General features: G+C 43.5%; 1 protein-coding gene across 1 annotated transcript in view; it reads right to left on the bottom strand.

Annotated features, from left to right (window-relative positions):
- The window catches only part of EML5 (EMAP like 5), a 1,994,219-nt gene that overhangs the window by 391,135 nt on the left and 1,580,784 nt on the right, over positions 1-22,300 (bottom strand). Inside the window, exon 28 of the mRNA XM_069208148.1 lies at positions 8,616-8,694. Within this exon, the coding sequence (XP_069064249.1) occupies positions 8,616-8,694 (79 nt within the window). The remainder of the gene's footprint in view (positions 1-8,615; positions 8,695-22,300) is intronic.

Below are 22,300 nucleotides of genomic sequence, written 5' to 3' on the forward strand. Positions count from 1 at the left end.
TACTACCCCTGGCGAAGCGTCAAAGTGCTTTTCGGTGAGTATCACGCTACTCCGGAACCCAAAAGGATTAGTGGTGGATTAGTATAGGGAAATATGAGTACAGTATTAGTATGAGTTGATTTGAGCAGAGGATATGGGAGTTTGTTAGTAGGTTTGAATAGAATTATGGAGCAATAAAGAAAGAAAGAATCCAGAAGTGTTAATTGGGAGTTCATAGTAATATGAAGAGGCTTGGGATGAGTCAAGGAGAGATGGAAGAGTCTGTAGAAAGGGATTGGGGAGATCATAGTAACAGAAGGGGCTTGGACGAGTAAAAGGTGAGATAAGTGAGAGAGAATTTAGTAGGGTTGTTTGGGAGATCATAGTAGTAAACAGAGGTTCGGGGTGAGCCAGGAGTGGTAGAGGGGAGAATAGCTTAGGAAGGGTTATTTTGGAGATCATAGTAGTAGAATGGGTTTGGGATGAGTCATAGAATGGGGATGGAGGATAGATTGATAAAGGTATGCAGTAATGTGGAGATAGAGTAACACTTACAAGAGAGTAATTCTTATTTATTTTCTAAATTTCCTCATGTACAGTAGGACTAAAGTAAAAAATTAAATAGGTACGGAAATACATAGTAAGGGAATATATGTGTAAGGATTATAATAATAGATATAATGTTTTGAGGACTTAAAGTTCTGTTATATAAACAGAGACTTTCAAGATTTGCAATAATTGAGGGTAATTCATATGTGTACTTTTCCAACATAATATAAACTTCCCATTTCCAGTTTCCTCCAGATCATTAGTTATCTTCTGTTGGCAGCAAATCCTGTGAGGCTGTGGAGTCAGGAGAGTTTGGTTTTTGTCCACAAGCTCTGCAGGGTCCGCAGGTAATAGTACAACTATTCCCCTGGTTGCCCGCACTTCTATGTGCTGAGGGTGTAGCGTCTAGTAGTTGAGCCTCTGTCGATAATTAGTGAGGTATCTGGTTTCAGGTACTGGTGCGGCCGTTTCATGTCAGGGATTCTGATTTAAGCAGGTGCGTGTTCAGTTTTTTAGAAATCATTGGCTGTGCGAAGTGTGACCACTGTTCCCTTAGTGGAGTCAATACTTGAGTCATTGGATTTCCCCACCTCAGATTCAGTGTCCGATGTGTTTCCAACTTGGAGCGCTGTGAAAGAGAGTGCCATATATTGGGTGGTTTTGAGCAAGGCTTTGGCCTGACCCTCCGCAGCCTGGGTCCTGGTAGGTTTCGCTCTGGACCCACTGCAACACATCTGCCTGGGGCAGGGAGTTAGCCACCCCCTCTGCTGCAACCTCCTCCTGCGATGGTTGGGCGAAGCCTTTGGCATGGAGCCACTTCCGGACATCCTCTGGCTTTGCGAAAAAGTGGGTTTTCACTCCATCTTCCACCCAGAGTTCTGCTGGGAACAGTAAAGAGTACTTCATGTCATGGTCACAAAGGGGTTGTTTGACCATGGTGTATGAGTTCCACATCCTCTGTACCTCTACAGGGAAGTTGGGGTAGACCTTGCTCTGAAGCACTGGAGCACTAGGATGCTCTCATGGTAATTGAGAAGGTGGGCTATAAGTGGTCTGGGGGGGCCACCAGGTGGAGGTGTCCTCCACCGGGACTCTATGTACTCTTTCAATCGAGACGAATTTGGGAACTCTGTCCGTGGATACAGTGTTGATAAGCTATTTCTCTAGAAAAAGTTCTGCACTTGGGTCTTCTGCTCTTTCGGGGAATCCCATAAAACGAACATTATTACGCCTTTAGTGTCCCTCTGCGTCCTCCGCTCTGCGATGCAGTGACGCCACCTCAGCACTCAGACTTTTCATCTGCAGTTCCTGAACCATAGGGCATGTGGCTGCAATAGAGGATTCAGTTTCTTCTAATCTTTCAGACAGCTTTCGGTGATCCGCTCGTAGTTAGTTGACGTCTTGTGCCACAACATCAATTTTTACTTTCAGGGTGGCTTTAGTGACCAATATGGCCTGTAAAACCCTTTCAATTGAGTGAAATGTGTATGAAGAAATGTGGCGTCCAATTGTTGGAGAGCAGAGGCAGTGTTGAGGGATCTGGGGTGGGATGATGGGGTCTCAATCATAGCCATTGAAGGTCTTGTGGTTTTTGGATTTACCATTTTGTTGTCCTTGAAAGATAAAAAAATGTCTCAAAGTGTATAAGGCACACCTTAAGCATACTCTTTTCAAATATAATCCAAGTCACATTCTTTAAAATAACAATGGCTTTCAGAACATTGTTAAGAAGTTTTTAAGTGCTAATGTTTCTTTTCCCGGTGTGCCACTCTCTCGAGCTATGTGATTCAATTTCTAATTTATTTATGGAGAAGAACTAGACAATCTATAAATCCTTCTCTCTCAATGGTAGTCTGGTTTAAGTACTCCTAGAAGTCTCTCTTGACTCAGTGAAGTGTGAATTTTAATTAATTTTTATTACTACGGATTTGGCCTTGTAAGTTGTAAAATTCATTAGGGTGGGATCACTCAATGAGCCATGCCCTGTGCAAGTGTTCCATGCCATGCCACTTGATACTTGACCCCCCCCCACCTTTTTAGGTTGAGCACTCAAGCGATTTGACCTGTTGTAAGTATTGTGGGCTTTTAACCACGCCCACCGCCACCCATCACTTTCACTCGTTTGTGGGCTTGCCTTTCAAAAATCCTTTGTCATCATTGGTAAATGCTTTACGTTTGTCCCTCCTTGGGGCGGACCTTTTTATGTGAATGTGATTCACACTATAGAACATTGAACGTTTAAAGCATGCTGCTGGGACTCAACTTAATTCGGTTGTAGATTTCTGTCAGGGGATATTTCCACGGTGACACTTTTAATTATGCTGCGTTGAGCATCTGCTGCAATTTAACGTCGCAGCATATCTCTCTTTCTCTAATCGACCTTGTCTCATGTAGCACACTTGTGATTTCTTACATTTCCTCTTTAATGCGCTTTTAAAAAATATATTATGCTGATATTTTAATTATAAACTCGTCTTCAAATTTTTAGTTTTGGTGGCTGGTTACACTACTCGTGTGTGGAAATTTGTAAAGCACGGGAAAGTAGCTTGGAAGATACTGAGAGGCTGTAATTAACAGGCGGTCTTTATTCTTTTCATTCCGTAAGGAACTTGTTTAGGTGCCCCGTCTGGCAATGCATATGATGCTTCATATGTGGTGTACGAGTCCATCTATAACACTAAGTCGGTGCTGAAATTGAAAAAAAAAAAATCTAACATTGGGGATCAAGGTGTGGCAGCGGAAAGGTGGTGTAGTGATGAAAAGCAGATTCTCAATCAACGTATACACTTATTTATTTCTTCTAATATCTCCTGCAAAGAAATGGCCCCAAGGAGAAACGTGGCCATAAATCTGTTCTGGTCATAAAAGGCTGCTTTTTAAAGTACCTTGTGGTATTAGGACCCCTGCTGCAAAAATCTTTGGGTGACCAGCAAATTTAGGTGATAATAATAATGGTAAGAAAACTTCGGCTATCAATTCATTTACTGGAGAGAGCTGTGTTTTGTCTGATCTCATTTTTGACTCATAAAGTAGAGTAGAATGTTAATGTGTCATCTGCGACCCATATGTAACGTGTAGATAGATCACCGATTTGTATTTAATGCATATAGCTAAGTGGGTTACTGCTTTTGCCACACAGCTCCTTTTGTTATTTGTCATATGTTGCAGTCCTTTTGACATAACATAGTGAGCTACGAACCGACATCAATGAGCTCAATGCACACTGCAAGGCATGGGTGTAGAACCCTATTTTTTCTCAATCTATTGTTATTCAAAGGTTACTAAAAAGGTTCCTGTGGTTAGTAATAGTCTTTCTACTAGAGAACAGCCCCACCCACTGTGTTAGGTTTTAAATCTTGACTGTGGTTCTCTTAACCATGTATTATTACCATTCTTACCAAACATTTAAAGGTGATTTGTCTGACTACTACACCTTGTAACCCTAATTGTGTTGTGTAGCATTTCCTTTACTTTGATTTACACACTTGCAAGATGTTGTCTCTATATAATGTGTGCAGGTAATATAAACTGGTTTGGCACCCTACATTTGGGCAAGTAGTGTGATACATGTTTTTTTTAATGAGTTATATTTAAAATTGTTTGTGTGATTAGTCATAGGTTCAGATAAATCTGACACTCGCAGTGCATGCATATTTCTTACATACACGGGCATAAAAAAGTCAAAACCTGTCTCCATATCATAGTTTGTCTTACGTACTTGTGAAGTAGCAACAAGCTGTGTGCCTGTGTTTCCCTCCACTGCACAGGCATCCAAGTGTTAGGTTTCATATAGCTCCCACCGAGGATTGTACTCAAACAACAGGAGGGCTGATGGCCCTTCAAACCAGAATTTTTTTGGGACCCAACTGGAAGTGAAAATAATGCTTGGTATGGAAAGCACACAATGTGTAGGGGCTGCTGAATGTGTGATAGGGTAGGCAAATTACACAGGGACATTCAGCATATTTTATCAGGGCCAGCACGGATCCGGGATCTGGCTCAATAATTAGTGCCAGATCTGAGCTACCACTGAATTCCCCCTCATTTGTTGCACTGTATAACACATTCTGTCAGTTTTGAGAGTCAAAGCTTCAGCTTGCTCATCATCTCAATTGTACCTACCAATGTTAATCATAAACTGATGTGCTGATGATTGCTTTGTACTAACCTAGAGTGGTCTGCTCTGACTGACTTGCACCACTATGTGCACAATTTACACATATTCACAACAAGTAGGAAAAGTTAAGAACTTTATGCTGACCAAAACTCGTCCCATCAACAGATGTAGAGACACAACAGTTTGTTGAATTAGGTTGTGTTTTTTTATGTAGCACACACATCTACCAGTTTCTTGGCCCCTTACCCTTTATACATCTTGACGTACGTGTTGGCATTTGCCTACAAAGGATCACCTGCGAAGATGCTCGTGTTCAAGCCATACACAATAACGTTGGAGCATTTTTAGACCAAGTGTGCAAGAGCTTTGACCTGTTTTAAGTATTGTGGGTCTTTAACCACATCTATCTCACACCCATCACTTTCATTCTTTCCTGGGCTTGCCTTTCAAAAATCACTTGATGCCATTGATAAATGCTTTACGTTTGTCCTGCCTTGAGGCTGTTTTTGTCACGCCTTGCAGATTGCCCCTGTTAATTGGATTATTGCACGACTGCCGATATACTTCAGCGTGGGCAAACTATTTTTTTCTTTTGTCTCTCCCCTTCATGCTGCATGGCAGCCATGGCGCTTACAGCGTGAACAGGCACAACAGCATGAACTCGATCAGCAGTATTGGGGCGCTTGTCACATTGTTCACAGTTACCTAATATGAGTAATTTCCTGTGGCTTTCCCCTTAAAACACTCGATATTGGTAAATGCTTTATGTAAAACAGAAATCCTCAAAGCGAAAGCGTCTCTCTAGGCATAGCGGGAGAGACAATACTATAATAATCACTGCACTTGGGAAACTCGCCCCATAATGCTTTTCATGGCATTAATTTAACAAAACATTTTTGCTCATACCTCAGTCTGTGGTGGTTCTAGAACAATGGGACCACCACCAAAACGTTCAGCATGACACACACTTTCTGTCTAGGTTGTGTCTTGGTCCCCACACTAGGTTAATGGAGACCCCAAAAGAGAACCCCTCCCATCATTCAGTTTCTTTTTAAGCACTCTCATGGATGGAACTTTTGTTATACAGCAGGGAACAGCTTGTGTTTTAAGGGCCTTGTTTCTAATATCATTGCTATAGGCCTATTTACCTCTGGAAACGTGTAATGTGCTACACTTTCTAGGAGCTAAACATATGGTTATACTGCATTATTTATTGCCATTTTCTTTTTGTGTGGTTATGTGCTTTAGGGGCTAGCTATATAGTTACATGACCATGTTTCTTGCAAATGCTGTTTTCATTGTGGTGTTCTCTAGGGGCGGTTCTAAGCATAACAGTCATATCAACTTCCTAAAATATTTGTGGCACAGGAACTTGCCCCATAATGCTTTGCAGGACATTACAAAACATTTTAGCTCATAACTCAACCTTTGGTGGTCCTCGGACAACGTGACTTCCATCAAAACATTCACCACCATGTGCTATTTCTGTCTACATTATCTCTTGGTCCCACACTATGTTAGTGGGGACTCGAAAATAAGAACCCCTCCCACCATTCAATGTAAATTAAGCTTTCTTTTGCCCAGAACTTTTGTTTTATAGCAAGGAGTTTTGTTTTAAAGGCCTTGTTTATAATATCATTGTAGTATGCCTGCCAGCCGTAGAAATGTCCTCTAGGGGCTAAGTATATGGTTATATTGTATTGCCCTCTCCTGTTTTGTTATGGGGTTATGCCCTCTATAGGCTAACAATGCGAATACATGACCATGTTTCTTACAAATTATATTTTTGTTATGGTGCCCCAGGCCAACTTAACGTCATTATTACACTATGACTGAACACTCTTGACATGTTTGGGTGACTCTTCTAGATTATTTCTCCTCTGTTGCTGTCTTGTGTCCTTTTGGGGAATTGTGTTAGCCAGCCAGCAGCTCTGATGGAGGGGTGGTGAAAGTGGAATTCTATTGGAATTAGCATGGCAGATTTAAATTAGGATGCTAAATGGCAACATTTTCATTTTTACTGCAGATAGAGGAAGAAGGTAAATGGAAGTGCTTTAGTTATATACAGGGCCACTGGAATAAAATGGCAGGAAAAGAAGAAATTATGTGGCAGGGTTGACCAACTTATGTGGCAAGAAAAGTTCAGTTACTAATTTACAATTCCATTAGCTCTAACTCAAGCAAATGCGATACTTATTGCATTGCAAATGCTTGTTGTTATTTACTTAACTCTTCCTTTAGCTCTGGCAGCCTGACAAATAAATGGAAGCAGGCATGTAGAACTGAGCTGCTAAAACACGGTGTAGAATCTGTAGGCGTACGTCCGCTCCCTAACTTTGCAGCGACACTTCCATCTTGTCTTCTCAGCGCACTTCACTGATTGTCTGTTGAGAAGCGTATTCTTTTTAAAAGCCTACGTATTTGTTTAAAACGTTGCATGATCAAGTCCATGCTTTTCTTAAGCAACTGTTCTCATAGTACTTTCCATTTAGAACACGTAGCGCCTCAAAACTAAAACAGTTCGTCATTACTTTATAGGCAACAAAAGTAGTACTGCCCTAAAACAGCTGCATTCACAAGCTAAAATCTGTAAAAATATGATTTTACCATAACAGCCCTCAATTCATTACATTTGCATCTGTTTAGTAACTTGAACGGCTTAAACACATTTGGCCTAATTACAGAAAAAGTTTATCTGCATATCAAAGTTTGAAGACCTTTCAGTGGTACAAAGTTTTACATCTTGTTTGAAGAACTCTAGTTCAATCGAACAGAATGTACTGTTGTCTAAGTTACAAGCTCAGCACAATTGAGTGAACCATGGGCATAAAGGGAGACATGTGTGTACGGCCTCTGCCTATTTTTGGTGAGATCGGCTGAGTGAGTGTGAACTGTCTGATTGCCCACTAGCTGTAAATTGCCATTGTTGATTATGTGCCATAACCTTGGCTAGGACAACTAATGGCCTCGTTGGGGGCGTTAACCTGTTAACACTTTAGGCAGTGGCAAATGTGTTCCTTTATCATTTAGTGACTCTTATGCATATACCGTGAAAGGAATCTTGATATTCAACTACGTCCAGTGTAAATGATATTGGAATTTTGAGAAATATTTAGCCCACGTTTAACCTCAAACTGCAATGGTTTCGTTCCTTAATTTTCCTTTGGGATTCTACCGCTAGCTGGTTTTACTGCTGGGGGGCACACGTGACTTAAATACTGCTTATTGGCCATTTTGCTATGGAGTAGAAACTGAAATACGCTTTTAGTCTACTGCGTTCGTTTTCCCTTAAAAAGATCTTGCTTATTATCTTCCTATGACAGATTGGGGTTGGAAACGTCTACCTAGGGATATCAACCAGGAAGAAAGCAACAGAGTTCCATTTAATGATGCTGTAACTAGATATTTATTATATTTATGGAATACACATGAGAAATTTATGAACTCAGCTTCTTTAATGTCATCACTGCCTGCCTCAGGCTGTGAGTTGTAAAAGTTGTTTTTCTCAAAACAAACGAACTCAATGACAAATATGAATCTGGGAGTCTCATGCCCCCACCCGCATGCACACACTTAGAAATACACACACCACTTGTGCGGTCATACTCCATCTGTACTTACCATGGTTGCCAGTGAGTCCGTGTCCTGAATTATCTGGGTTCCTAATTCTACAGCCAGGGAATGGGAGAGGGTTGACAGAGCACTGTGTGTGAGGGCCTTCAGAGCTACCACTACTGGCATGTCAGAGCTGCATGTTCGCATGGAGTTGTTTTGTGAGTTCTGGATTTTACAGTTAATATCTGACAACCCACCTCAACACTATTACATACAGCTCACGAAGAACAACACATAGATTAAATAAATAAGTTTTACATTTTTCATTCATGCAGGCACAATGGAAACTAAAACAAATGACAGTTGTGGCCCATGCTCGCATTAACAAGTATGCATACCCGTGTTTTGTCCTTACCTCAATAGGCCTCTTTTTTTTGCCAACATTGTTCGTCTGAAGCTTTTCCGGCTGTGGCAGTGCTCTACTTACTGGCGGTCTGAAACAGAGAACTGTGAATAAGAAAAGGCCGTCCATCACCCATTCTGCACTTAGACCAACACCTTCTGGTTGAATGTAGGTCCACCGATAAGAGACAACTCAGGACACTGGCTGGAATATAGGTCGTGCTTTGAATGTCCCTTTTGCCCTTTACAGTGAGCAAGAGGAGCCCCTTGCACTTCTCTAAAAGTTCTGAAAAGTGGGTTTAGAACTGGACTCATCATTGGCTCAAGCAGGACAACTGAAACATGGGTGCCATATGGTCTCAATGAGACGAGTGATTTCACGTGTACAACATCCTACAATCAAAATACAGTTACTAAGGAGATAGTATATACTAGAAAGGTCTGTCCAAAACAGTTTGACAAGATTTGGGGGGATCGTAATGGTCTACAGGTGACATAAGAAAAGAGTATTGATAAGGGGTGGCGTCTGTGAGTTCTGAATTGTATGACTGGGAACGATCATAGAAAGAAATTATCACTGTTTTAAAATGTTACTTCTGCATTAAATAATTTGGCCAGAATTTGAGACTGCTGTATTGTGCATCTCACATTTAAGTACGAGCAATGTGGCATGACTATGATGTTCCATAGTCTTTCTTGCCTTTTGTTTTATAGTAAAAATGTAAAAGAATGTGCATTTTCTCTGCTATGTTGGATTTTAAATAAAAACAATAAAACATGATTAAAACATATATTTCTGGGCTCCCGGATATGGTACGAGTCCCAATTCGCAGATCTCTACAATAGCGAAGACTGCAGAAAATATCTTTCAAGAGGTAATTGCTACTAATAACACAATATACTCTCTTTATAGGCATTATCTTTTCACAAACGGCATTGACAATACCCAGCCAGTATCTTATTAAACATTTCATAGGAAGCTTTGAAGCAGTAGTACTGAAATAGTACTCAAAGAGAATATGGGCGGCCAGCTTGTCTACATGTCTTATAGGTTTGAACTATAGGCAGAGTGGAACTGAAATTAATTTTCCAGTGTTTTCTATGGCCCGGTACTACAGTGTGCAACTTTGGATCTCCTGCACTTAGGAGACCTAATTTTCAGATATTACGAGCTTGGTGGCACCTATAAAACGGGTATTTAGAACTGCAGGGTCCAACCTGAGAAAGACACAGTCCCTGCTACTGAATCTCCCTTCTTTGGAAATGTGAGTGGTCAGAAATGGAAACCTTATCGCTATCTATCGTTTGGGAACAGTCAGGGATGATAGGGAATATCGGGAACTTTAAGTCCTCTTTAAGGTCCCAGAAATTTACTTCCTGGCCTCTGCACTGTCATTCTTACAGGGGTCCATGCTTATGGCCTGAAGAGGACAGCTACATGCAGACTGTACAAAACTGAACATTTTTCATATATTTTACTGGAGAACTTAGGGCGATCCTGTTAAAGAGATGGATGGTGAAAACGAGCGCAGCCTCTCACAGCATTAGGGATAGAGATCCCAGTTGCTACTGATAAACCACGTTTTATGTGGGACTCCTCCAATTCTGACTTAGATTGTCTAAGTATACAGCACAAGCATGTCCCTCGTAACCATTGGCTGGGAAAACATTAAAAGGTACACATTTTTGTCCTCCACTAAAAAGAAGTTGGAAAAATGGTAAGGGGGTCTAGACCAATAAGATGATTGAAATGAACTGCGGTTTGCGCATGGTAAAAATCAAGATACATCAAATGAAGCAGTGACAAAGCAAAAATGCTGCCAACCAATGACAGACCTTTGGGCTTTGCCTATTCTCGTTTGTATTTACAGTCAGCACTGTGGACCATTGTTATGTCAACAAGTTTGAAAACACAAACACAAATCATGCGGGGCAGTTTGTAGCACACCAACAAGTCCAAAAGAGGTAAATTAAACATCCAGGCTAATGGTAAGACAATTGTATGGATGCTGGTTTAACCCTGCTTTGAGATTACTGAAGCAGGTTTGGAAAAGAGGTTTATATGTTAATTTGTCCATCCTCAGCAAAGTGTATAGCGTGTGCAGTGATGAATGTCATCGGCTGCTGCAGTGCTCGTACATCTTCAGGTTTTGTAGGCAAGGCCCCTCTTTGCCATCAGTTGTGTTTGTACATGAAAGTCAGGTTTCTGCATAGATCATTTTTTGTTTGTTATCTACATACCGGGAGTTAGGTAATGGTAATACGGTACGATATACATTGGATGGTATAGGAAAGTAGCCTCTTTTTAGTATGGTTACCCCCACTTTTATGCCTGTTTCTCAGTGTGTTTGACTGTGTTCACTGGGATCCTGCTAACCAGGACCCCAGTGATTATGCTCTCTCTCTTCAAACATGGTTGCTTGGACCACACACACCCCACATTTGGCATACTGGTGCCCCCATGTAAGTCCCTAGTATATGGTACCTAGATACTCAGGGAATTGGGGTACCAGGGGATCCCCATTTGCTGCAGCATGTATTATGCCACCCCTGGGGAGCACATGCAATATCTACAGACTTGCCATTGCAGCCTACGTGGATGGGTGCATGCACCCTTTTCACTACAGGTCACTACACCTGGTCACTGTAAGTCATCCCTATGGCAGGCCCTCTTAGCCCAGAGGGTAAGGTGCAAGTACCTGTGTGTGAGGGCACCCCTGCACTAGCAGAGGTGCCCCCACGAACTCCAGTCCCATTTTCCTGGACTTCGTGATTGCGGGGACCCCATTTTATGCGTGTACCTATGTCCAGATACCTAATGGTAACTCCTATGTCCAGATACCTAATGGTAACTCCTATGTCCAGATACCTAATGGTAACTCTGAACCTACGCATGTTTGGTATCAAACATGTCGGAATCATACCCCAATACTATTGCCAGTATTGGAAGTATGATTCCATGCACTCTGGGGACTCCTTAGTGGACAGACAGCATTGCTCCTACCAGCCTTCTGGGGTTTTCCGAGCAGCCCTCCATGCATAAACCAGTCTACACTGGTTCAGGGACCTCTAGTCCCTGCTCTGGTGTGAAATTGGACAATGGAAAGAGGAGTGTCCACTCCCCTGTCCATCACTACCCCAAGGGTGGTGCCCAGAGCTCCTCCGGAGGGTCCCTGGGTTCTGCCATCTTGACTCCAAGGTTGGCAAGGACCTCTGGGAGCATCTGAGTGTCCAGGACACAGCAGGTGACGTCAGAGCCCCCTTCTGATAGGTGGTCACCTAGCTAGGTGACCAATCCCCATTTCAGTTCTATTTAAGGTCTCTCCCTTGGGTGGGTCCTCAGATTTGGCTTGCAAGATTCCAGCTGGACTCCTCTGCAACCTCTACTTCGACTTCTAGCCACTGGAACCGCTACTGGACCCTCCAGGAACTGACAATCTGCATCCACGACAAACACTCTGCTTGCAACATTGTTTCGAAGGCTCCTTCCAGGTTCTGCATCATTTCCCCAGCTGTGCATCATCTGAGGGCAGCAAGTCTTCAGACTGCATGAGACGGAAGAGGCAATCTCCCTTGGAGTGAAGGAGTCAATCTCCTGCATCCGCAGGGACCAACTGCAACGACAACCGGCTGCGTGGATCTCTTCTCATCCTGAGCTGCGTGGATCCTGCATCATGGGTGGAGGTCTGAAGTAGCCCTCTTGGTCCTCTCTGCCAGCTGTCCAACTTTGGTGGAGGTAAGCCCTTGCCTTCACACACAGGTCAGTACTCCTGTGCACTGCATCTCTTGCAGCTACCAAGGCTTGTTGGCAACTCCTCCAAGGGATCTTTAGGCTCTGGGTAGCCACAGCCTTTTTTCCTGTGACACACAGCCCTCTGCGTGCTTCTCCTGCGGCGTGGGACCCTTCTCCAATTGTGCTGCGTAGGCTCCTCTGCGACTCCTGGTTCCTCTTCCAGTGGGTCTCCTGTGGGGGCTGCCTTTTCTTCTATGGACTCTCTGCTTTGCTGAGGGTCCCCCAGAACTTCACATTGTTTCTTGAGTCCTCCTGGACCTTGCTGGTCCCCCGCAGCTCCACTTCTGCCTCACCGCAACTTCTGCCTTTGCCAAGGCTTGTTGGTGGCTTTTTTCATGCCACTGACTAACTGCAACCACCATCCGGCGTGGGCCGTCGACTGCATACTCCATGAATTCTTCACCTGCTCCAGGGCTAAACTCCTGGCCGTCTTTGCCCTACCGTCGACCAACTCCTGCAATCACAGATGGGTGGGTAGTGGCTCCTGCCCCCACTGGACTTTTCTGTGACTTCTGGAATCGGTACCCTTCTTCCACAGGTCTTCTTCTTCAGGAATCCACTGCTGGTTTCTTGCAGTCTTATCTGGGTGTTGCATTTTCTTCTTTTCCTTCCATTTAGGTAGTTTGGGGCAAATCCATTAACTCACTCAGTCTTCCTGGTTGCTGGGGGGCACTGTGGTACTTACCTTTGTGGTTTCCTAGTTCCTCCAGCACCCCTCTACACATTCCACTTACCTAGATGGGGGTCCTGCATTCTCATTCCAAATTTTTAGTATATGGTTTGGGCTCCCTTAGGGTCACTATTGTCTATTTGCATTTGCACTGTTTCCTGTAACTTTTTATGCCTATTACTGATTACTAGTGTACATATCTAGTGTGTTACATACCTCCTAGTGGAGGGTTACCTCTGTAGTACTTTTTGGTAATTGTGTCACTAAAATAAAGTACCTTTATTTTTGCAACTCTGAGTGCTTTCTTTCCTGTGTGTAAGTGTTGTGTGACTGCAGTGGTATTGCATGAGCTTTGCATGTCACCTAGATAAGCCTTGGGTGCTCATCCACCGATACCTCTAGAGAGTCTGGCTTCTAGACACTGCCTACACTACACTAATAGGGGATAACTGGTATAAGTTGTAAGTACCTTAAGTACCCACCACATAACAGGCCAGTTTCCTGAAGATGGGTATAGTATGATCTGATATTCCTGAAATTACCATGTTGCTTGGATACAGAAGAGTACTTGAATATGTGTAGTGTGTGATAGATATAGCACCCTATTGTCCTGATGAAAGTGGTTGGCACGCATGGGCTCTTTGTGATGCTGTGAAACTGGTTAACTTAATTTCATGTGGGACACCTTGAAGACACATAGCCATCTTGTTTTCATCACGTGTCAAGGTAAGACCGATAACATATACAACCTCTTTTTGACTGTTTATTGGTGTCCAGGTGTGAGCTTTGAGTGCCACAAAATACGTGACGAAAACTGTCCTTGATGAGAGTAAGTTGTATTAGGTAATAAGGCACCTCGCCACACACTCTACTTTCCCTAAAAAAAAGCCCATTGAGGATTCTGATAAACGCATCCTCTTCCATCAAAAACACGAGATTTGGTCTTAGGTAGCAAAAGGCAAAATCTGTGGGAAGAAGTGAGTGGCAAGGCGTTGTGCTTGAACTACCTGCTGATCCATGGTTTGATCTTTGAGGATCCCCTCATCTATAAAGGTTTAATTTGAATTTGGTTTCCATGTACCTTGACATAAAGGACATAGACAGGGTGAAGAGACATTGAATAGCCACTAAACATGAGGGTCACACGTTTAGGGTCCTTACTTTGAGGTTATAGAGCATCCTTATTTGGTTTGCCTAAGACTTCTCAACCAGTTCATTTGGTCAGTTAGAGATTTATTGTGAGATATATTTGAAGGATGTGACCAATTTATTTCCACACAGTCCATATTGAGTATTCAGCAAGATTTAAGCAAATTCAAGAAAGTCTGGACATAAAGAAATTAGGTGTGAGGGTCTCGGAACAGGATTGGCAGAAGACTGTGACCCTTCATTTTGACTCTGTATTAAATCCTAACTTTAGATTCACTTAGCAAACGTGTGATCTTCAGTGAACATGCTGTTTGTTGAAAACAGATAGCTGCTCTGATTGCACTGGACATAGGTATTTTGGTACACATTCTGGTCCTGCAACAAAGTGGTAGTGCGCTGGAAGGAAGTACTGGAAAAGTTATGATTAATCTCAGGCATGCAATACAGGGGTTACCCTTACTAATTGCCCTCAACAGGAAGAGTACCATAGGTTTTAATATAAGGAACAGCCATTGTAGATGAGTGAAGAGCACAAAAGGGTTCTGGCACTATCTGAAGGTTTGTTTGTGTGTGTGTGAAATCGAAATCCATCACATTACTTGTGAGACCAGACTGATTAACGACCTGTCAGGAGATTAGCCCAAACTGATGGAGGCTGGAACCGGGCACTGGGGACAGTAACTGAGTCTCTGCCACCCCTTTGCAACATGGTGCCAAATATTCATAAAATATTCTGGTGTACCTCTAGCTCTCTGAAACCTGGGAAGGTACCCGAGTCAAAGGTTCACCCAAGATACTACTGTAGAGCAACGGTGAAGACCAGACACAGCCAAGCTCCAGATACCACAAGGTGACACATGACACGCTACCTCATTCTGCAGATCCGGCATCATTAAATTGCAGTCCAGTAAATAGCCTGCCAGTTGTACTTACTGGGTACCAATGAAGTGTGTGAAGAGGAGATCAGAGAAAGGTATGGAGAGCCAAGAGAAAGTGTCAAAATCATCATCCTATAAAATGCATTATGGCAAATTCAAAGACAGCAGAATATAAGAGTCTAGGACAAAGGTTGATATGCCCACAGAGCTCTGATGCATCACCACAGCGAAAAAGAAATGGGAAAGTTATCACAAGGCCGCCTGGTGTGCCACATTCCTCAACGTTACAGTCTTTGAGCCTGGCAGGGAAGGTAGCAGTACATCTCCACCGGGTGAAGATGGAAAACCCACCAGATGCCTTGCCTTGGTGAAGGTAGGAAACCATTAGAATAGAATTCTTGACCATGAAACCATCAACGAGACCCCAGACAAAACCACCAACTTTATATCCACTTGGTGGAAGAAGGTGTGAAACACAGGCAAACAAAAAGGTACAGAAGATGTTTCAGAGACTTTGTGCAGGTCAGGAGCATTGCCAGACGTATATGCAGTCACTCGCTCCTGTCCCAGAGAAGGTATCTATGCCTGACCAGTCATCTGAGAAGGGAGCACCTCACACCCATATATTGCAGCAATGCTAACTCGACTGTTGGGAATCCTGAGCATCATCCTGGCACCTTACCAGTTTGAACAGATAAAGTTGTCAGGCAGTTCAGACAGTGACAGAACAGTAGTGAAAAAAAGGGATGTTGCGAAAGTTGTGTCCCCAGAAGAACAGATTTCTCTGGAAGTGACCACATAGCATGACAGGAAGTCTGACTATACCTTAGCAGGTCATCCAAGCATTTTTTTTTCATTTGCGTCAACCAAGCAGAGTCACTAGTGTGGGGGAAGTTTAGAAAGTTGGGAGGGAAGTAAATCCAGGGGGGTTCCTAGGACGAAACGCTCATATCCACATTACAAGCAGGAACTTATTGAATATATCCTACTAGTAGATGGGGTGTGATTCAGATTGACAGATCCTAGAAGCTTCAGTGGGCCATTCAGAAATAAAGATATATTATATTGGCCCCACCATGCACAAGCACCCAACGGCACTTTTCTACAGGTGAGATGATGATGCCCAAATGATCTTCGGCTGGCACTTCCTACGCAGCATTCCTTGCCTCATCCATGTCCAATGAAGGACTGCCTTTCACTGATGCACTGGTGTATGGCAACAAACTTTATCAAGCTCAATCCACCAAAGACAGAGCTTTTCCTTTCTCTCTAGGCCCTTCCGTCTGGGCCTTTGTCTGCAATCTTGGTATGTAACTTGAGCATACATCTAGATACTAAGCTATTCCTTAACTCCAAGATATCCTGGGTGACTAACGAGAGGTTTTTTTAAACAAAAAAACCTTGAGTTTATTTTTTTCCTTTCATTCCAAGCCATCTCTATAGCCCCGTATTTAAAGGCCTAGACCAGTTCAGAACTACAACACTTTCTACAGCTGGTGTAAAATGCAGCAGCTCGACTGAACTGACTCCCCAAGCATAAACATATCACCCTGCATAATAAAATAACTAAATTTGCTTCCGACCAAATGCAGAGTTCTCTTTAAACTTATTGTGAGACCAGGCACTAAAAGGTTCCTGATTTAATGGGCAGGAAATCTTCATGGTACACACCCAGCAGATCACGTCACTCTGCCCAGCACCTGTTTTCAACTGTCCCCATATCTTGGACAGTAATCTACAGGACTAAGGATTTTTCTAAAATCACAGTCAAGGCCTGGGACACTATAAATCTCACTCACAGGATTGGAACCTCCTTTATTTTGCGCCATAAAGTTTTTCTACTAACCAATAGATGGCTGAGATACACATAAGTAACATTTTCCTCAGTGCCAGGGAGCTTCGAGTGAATGAATTCCTCATAAATATCCATTAGACCACAGACACTGGCAGAAAGCTTGCGAGAGGCTGACCACGATGGGATCCAGCTCCTGGCCGACATGTTGGGGTCCAGCTCATGGATGGCTGCAGGTTTCAGAAACTTTGGACAAAATGTTACTTTGACAATCATATTACCTACTCCCCCATATTATGAACTAAAAAGTGCTTCTGTTGGTTTCACCCACAGCATTAGTGCCAATGCCAGAATATCTTTCTTTCCAACATACTGTCCATTGTGACACTATGCATGCTTGTAGTCTAAGTGATAAAATGCAGCTCATCAAAAGGAGGGAAACCAGGCTTTGGGTGGCCAATGGTCAGGTGATGACTACTGATACAATTGGATTTACATGATTTATGTCATGAAGGAATACAGTGACTCGGATTATTGAAAGCAGAATTGGGCAAATGGACCCATCGTGAATGTATAAGGCTGATGTGTGTCTCTCAAGTGTGTCATGGTGAACGGTGTCTGTGAACGTATGTCATGGTCCAAGAGACTGGCCTCAGTCTGACATGGGAAATGGCAGCTCATTCTTCTCACAGGCAAGTGAGTGCAGGCAACAATTGTCACTGGCATGTGCTGTTGGTAAGAGGGAAATCTAAACTATGGGCACAAACCTGCTTTGGTAGTGGAACGTATGCTTATTTGGGATGCAATTACTGCTATCAAGAGGTGGTGGATGTGGGCCGGAACCTGTGACCAGTATGCTGGGGTTTGTATCTCACTCACCAAGTGAGTGGATGCCTGAAGCTTGCCTGAGCCAGAATGCAGAAGGCTGCTGCAATTACCTTTAAAAGCCTCAAATTTAGCAAGCCTGATCTACAGTCCATGGGACGTCGTTATACAGGAAAGTTACCCTCCACAGGATGAATCAGGAACTTAGGTAGTGGAAAAAGGGCTACTGAACTTACAATAAGGCATAGAGTCCACTTCTCCCAGAACCCAGCTACCTTTCCTATCACTCATTGATTTTATATTTTCATTTGATGCTGCATAGCAGTTCAAGTCCTTCTGGCCAGGTTTGCATTATACAAGTACACCATACATTCATGCGTACATATTCTAAGGCACTAACAGGGTGTCCTTCAACCCAATTCGTGGACAGCAACATAGTGACAAAGAATAGGCGGAGACGATTAAGTGGGCCAGACATGCAGGTCACAACTAGATACAACAAAAACCCTCAGGTTGTGAAGCACTGGGACAGTTTTGTATCTAACTTTTCTGGGTGGGTGCTCTTTCCTGGAAGATTGCTGTGCATGAACCCAGGTGGGTTAATGGGGAATCAATCAACCTTTGTGTCAAGTAAGTGGGCAGCTCTCTCTCAGTCACCCACAGGCTCAAAATGTCTCCCTCATGGTACAGTTCTCTGGCCGACAGATAGTGGATGAGTCCAAAGCAAAGAGAAGGTGTAGGAACTGAGACTAGCGTACCCTAGAGATCCAGCCTGAGAGAACCCTAGCAAGCATAGAAGACACTGTACCTTCTTGCTCAGATGTGTAGATGTAATTAGGGTAAGGTGTGAGTTAAGGTAATTCACTGCATTGTGAAAGTATGGATCTAGGCTATTCTCCAAGCAAGTCTGTAGGGTAAGTCTGTCCCCCAGAAACAAACCCTCTAGTTTATGTCCTCCAGTGAGTGCGCCAAGCACCTTCAAATGTTTTGTGTATGAGTCTTATTTTAGCAAAACACCCTCTGCAAACATCTGCGTTTCACCATCTGAGTTTCACCTCAAGTTGGTATCCCAGCAGACCCACTCAGCCTTTCATCCTCCTGAGGTAGGTAACTGAGTACCATTCAGTGGGGTAACAATAATCTGTAATTCACAGCCGAAATGCTCCACTTAATGAATTAATTCTTTACAAATATAAATTGTATGTTATATTATTTCCCAGGTAATAAAAGGGTTTGCACTAATATATGGTGCCTTTACTTTGTTTGGGGAAAGTGGAAATGTATGATCAGTTCTTGTGGTGTTGAAATGGCAGATGGTTTATTTAGTAACAAGAGGAAAGTTGTAGGGGCAGGGGTGTAAAGAGGGCGCGTAGTACACTCTTATGCCCGTTACAGAAACAAGTTGTAGAACTTCAGGCTCCATCTCAAGGTGACAAGAACCTATATACTGACCTATCATCCCCCCTTCTGTGCAGGCCGGGTGGTACAATGAGCTCCTAAAAACTAAATGCAATTTTTCTTGGCGGGTTTCTGAAAAGAGTTGTAATTGCCAACATATGCCTCTCTACCTCCATGGTCTTGCTATCGTTCAACATCTACAATCTACACTACTACTGTGCTCTCCCAGTTTCCTTTCACCCCTTCCATATTTTCTCCAAAACTGTAAACGACTGGCACTGTCCAACAATCCTCTTGCTGTATTGTCACTCTTGTGAGAACAGCATGCTGAAAAAAATCATGTTTCCATTTCCATCTTCAACTCAACATCTTCATCTTCAACTCAACTCTTTGTTGAGTTCAACACACTAATAGCTAAACTGCTTTCCAATGGTCACTGTATCCTGTGAGAGGCTAATACTCTGTCCTGTGTTGAGCCTGTGTGCATCTTTTCCTCCTTGCTCTGACGTATATGTCCCATTTCACAGTATCTTCCATCCAAAATGTAATTTCTTTCTCTTGGTCCCTGCATTTACTATTTTGTTCTAATCTCAGTCACCATGAGCTGCACTTGTCTCTGTCCATATCCTGATCTTCACATTCCTGTATAGTGCAGGTACAATGCACTTTGTTATTTTTACCCTCCGAAATACATAATTGTGTAAATAACACTAATTATCACATACATGATTCTGTATGCCATTTGATCCTCAAGATGGCCTTAACATAAAGAATCATGATTTGCTTTTACATTGTATCCTCTTTACCAATTTCTGGTAAAGAATGCTTTGCTCAAACCTTACTTACAAACCCTAACAACAAATTGACTTTGACCAGTGTGCAGATTCCCAGACTTGAGATCTTATTGGATACAGCTGATTCCTAGAGCGTGGGAGATGGGAGGATGGACGAGGAATCTGCTATTAGAAAAAACCTCTACCACAAATAGCGTTACAGAAGGTAAGTAACTTGTTCTTCTGATATAGATTTCTAACTGCAGATTCCTTACCTTATGAATAGATACCATAGCAGTATCTATTAGGGGTGGGTCTGTGAATCTGCTCAAATCAAAATGTACTGTAGGACAGAGTGGGCAAAAGGCCTCTGCTGGTGAATCTAGTTGTCCAGAGTAGTGCTCCGTGAAAGTATGGAGTAAAGCCCGCATAGCTGCTGGGCAGATGTCCAGGACAGGAACTCCACGTGCCATCGCAGTAGTACCAACCTTGGCCTTGGTGGAATGAGTTTGCAGTCCTTCTAGAGACTGCTTTTTGGCCAGTACCAAGCAATTCTTGATGCAGAGCACCATCCAGTGGGAAATAGTTTCTGCACAGCCTTACCTATTTTTGCTCATGCGAACCCCACAAAGTGCTGATCGTCCACCTGGTTTTCTCTGGTACGATTGATATAACTGTTCAGCGCTTTTCTAAGGTCCAAGCAATGGAATCTCTCCTCTTCCTTATAGGGGTGAGGTGGAGCACAGAACATCGGCAGAGTGATGGTTTGACCGACATGGAATGGCGTCACAAATTTCATCAAGAAGTATGTTTGCTTGCACAGAAACAGTTTGGGAAGAAGATGGTGTATGACAGGTTAACACAAAGAAACGGAAGCTCACTCACTTGCCAAGGTGATGGCAACAAAGAACACCGTCTTGAGGGGCCACCAAGGCCTGATATGTGATGACAAACTTAAGGCCGCACTGCGGCATGAAAAAAGTAGAGGGAAGAGTCAAGTGTTTAAGACCTCTTACCATGCATATATGTGGAGACTGCAGAGGGCTGAGTGCAGAACTCTGCCCTGTTGTTGCAACAGCATGTCCTCCCGGAGTGGTATTCTGATCAGAGGACACATGCTGAAGCTTAGGAGTTCTGGATACCAAACTCCCTGTGCCCAATTTGGGGCCATTAGGATGACTTGTGACCAGTCACTCCTGATCTTCTTTAGAATTCTGAGCAGGAGTGGTATCGGTGGAAAGGCTTACAGGAGTCACAAGTTCCACTCCAGGCGGAATGCATCTCCTAACGAGAGATGCCTTGGGTACTTAAAACGAACAGAACTGCTGACATCGTGCGTTGTTAGTGGTGGCGAGTAGATTGAGCCAAGTTTCTCCCCATTTATGGAGGTGATTTTGTGCCACCTCGGATGCAACTGCCACTCGTGATCTGCTAAACGTCACTGGCATTCAGAGATCCTGCTAGCTGGTTCACCACTTGGAAGATCCCTTGATGGTTTAGCCATTTCCAGATGCATAGCTCTCAGGGTCCAGTACTCCACACTGCTCTGCTTGCTGCAATACCACATGGCGGTGGTGTTGTTTGTAAGCACTTACACCAGCCTCCCTTTGATGACTGGAACAAAAGCTTTCAACACCAAGCATACTGCCCTCAGCTCCAGAAGCTTGATATGGCTACTGGAGACTAGAGTCTTCTGATCTCCACCAGTCCCAGGTGGCTGCCCCAAACCCAGAAGGAGTGCATTGGTCACTACAGACAAATCTGAGTGAGGTATGACAAGGGTATGACGCTGAGCCAATCGCATTCCAGCAGCCTCCACTGCAGGTCTTTCGCAGTCTCCTCCAAAATCTAGACATGGTCATGGAGATCTCCTGGATGTTGGGCCCAATGACACTTCAGATCCTGCTGCAGAGCCTGGATATTCTAACTGGAAAGATGCAGGAGACCATCAGTCCCAGTAGCCTCAGAGTCAATCTAACTAAAACCCCGGACAGAGGCTAAAAGATTGGGATCATAGCCTGAATGTCCTGGACTGTCCTTTCCAGGGGAATGGCATAAAACTGAACCATGCCTAGATTGGCTCAGATGAACATGACTGTTTGAGAATCAGTCGTGTGATTTCAACATGTTGATAGTGAACCCCAAAGATGACAGGAGGTTCGCTGTGGTCTGGAGGTGGTTGTCAGTTGCCTTGGGCGGGGCCGCCTTAGCCACCAGTCATCAAGGTAGGGGAAGAATAGAACAGCCTGACCTCCGAAGGCGCGCTGATGCCACCACCATCTCTTTTGTGAACACCTGAGGTCCACTGGTGGGATCAAAGGTGAGCACAGTGAACTGAAAATGCTTCACAGATACCAAAGAACCCTGAGTAGTACTGATGAGCCTGCAGGACAGGTATATAGAAATAGGTGTCCTGCAGG

This window comes from Pleurodeles waltl, chromosome 9, assembly GCF_031143425.1.
Source record: "Pleurodeles waltl isolate 20211129_DDA chromosome 9, aPleWal1.hap1.20221129, whole genome shotgun sequence".
Classification (NCBI taxonomy): Eukaryota; Metazoa; Chordata; class Amphibia; order Caudata; family Salamandridae; genus Pleurodeles; species Pleurodeles waltl.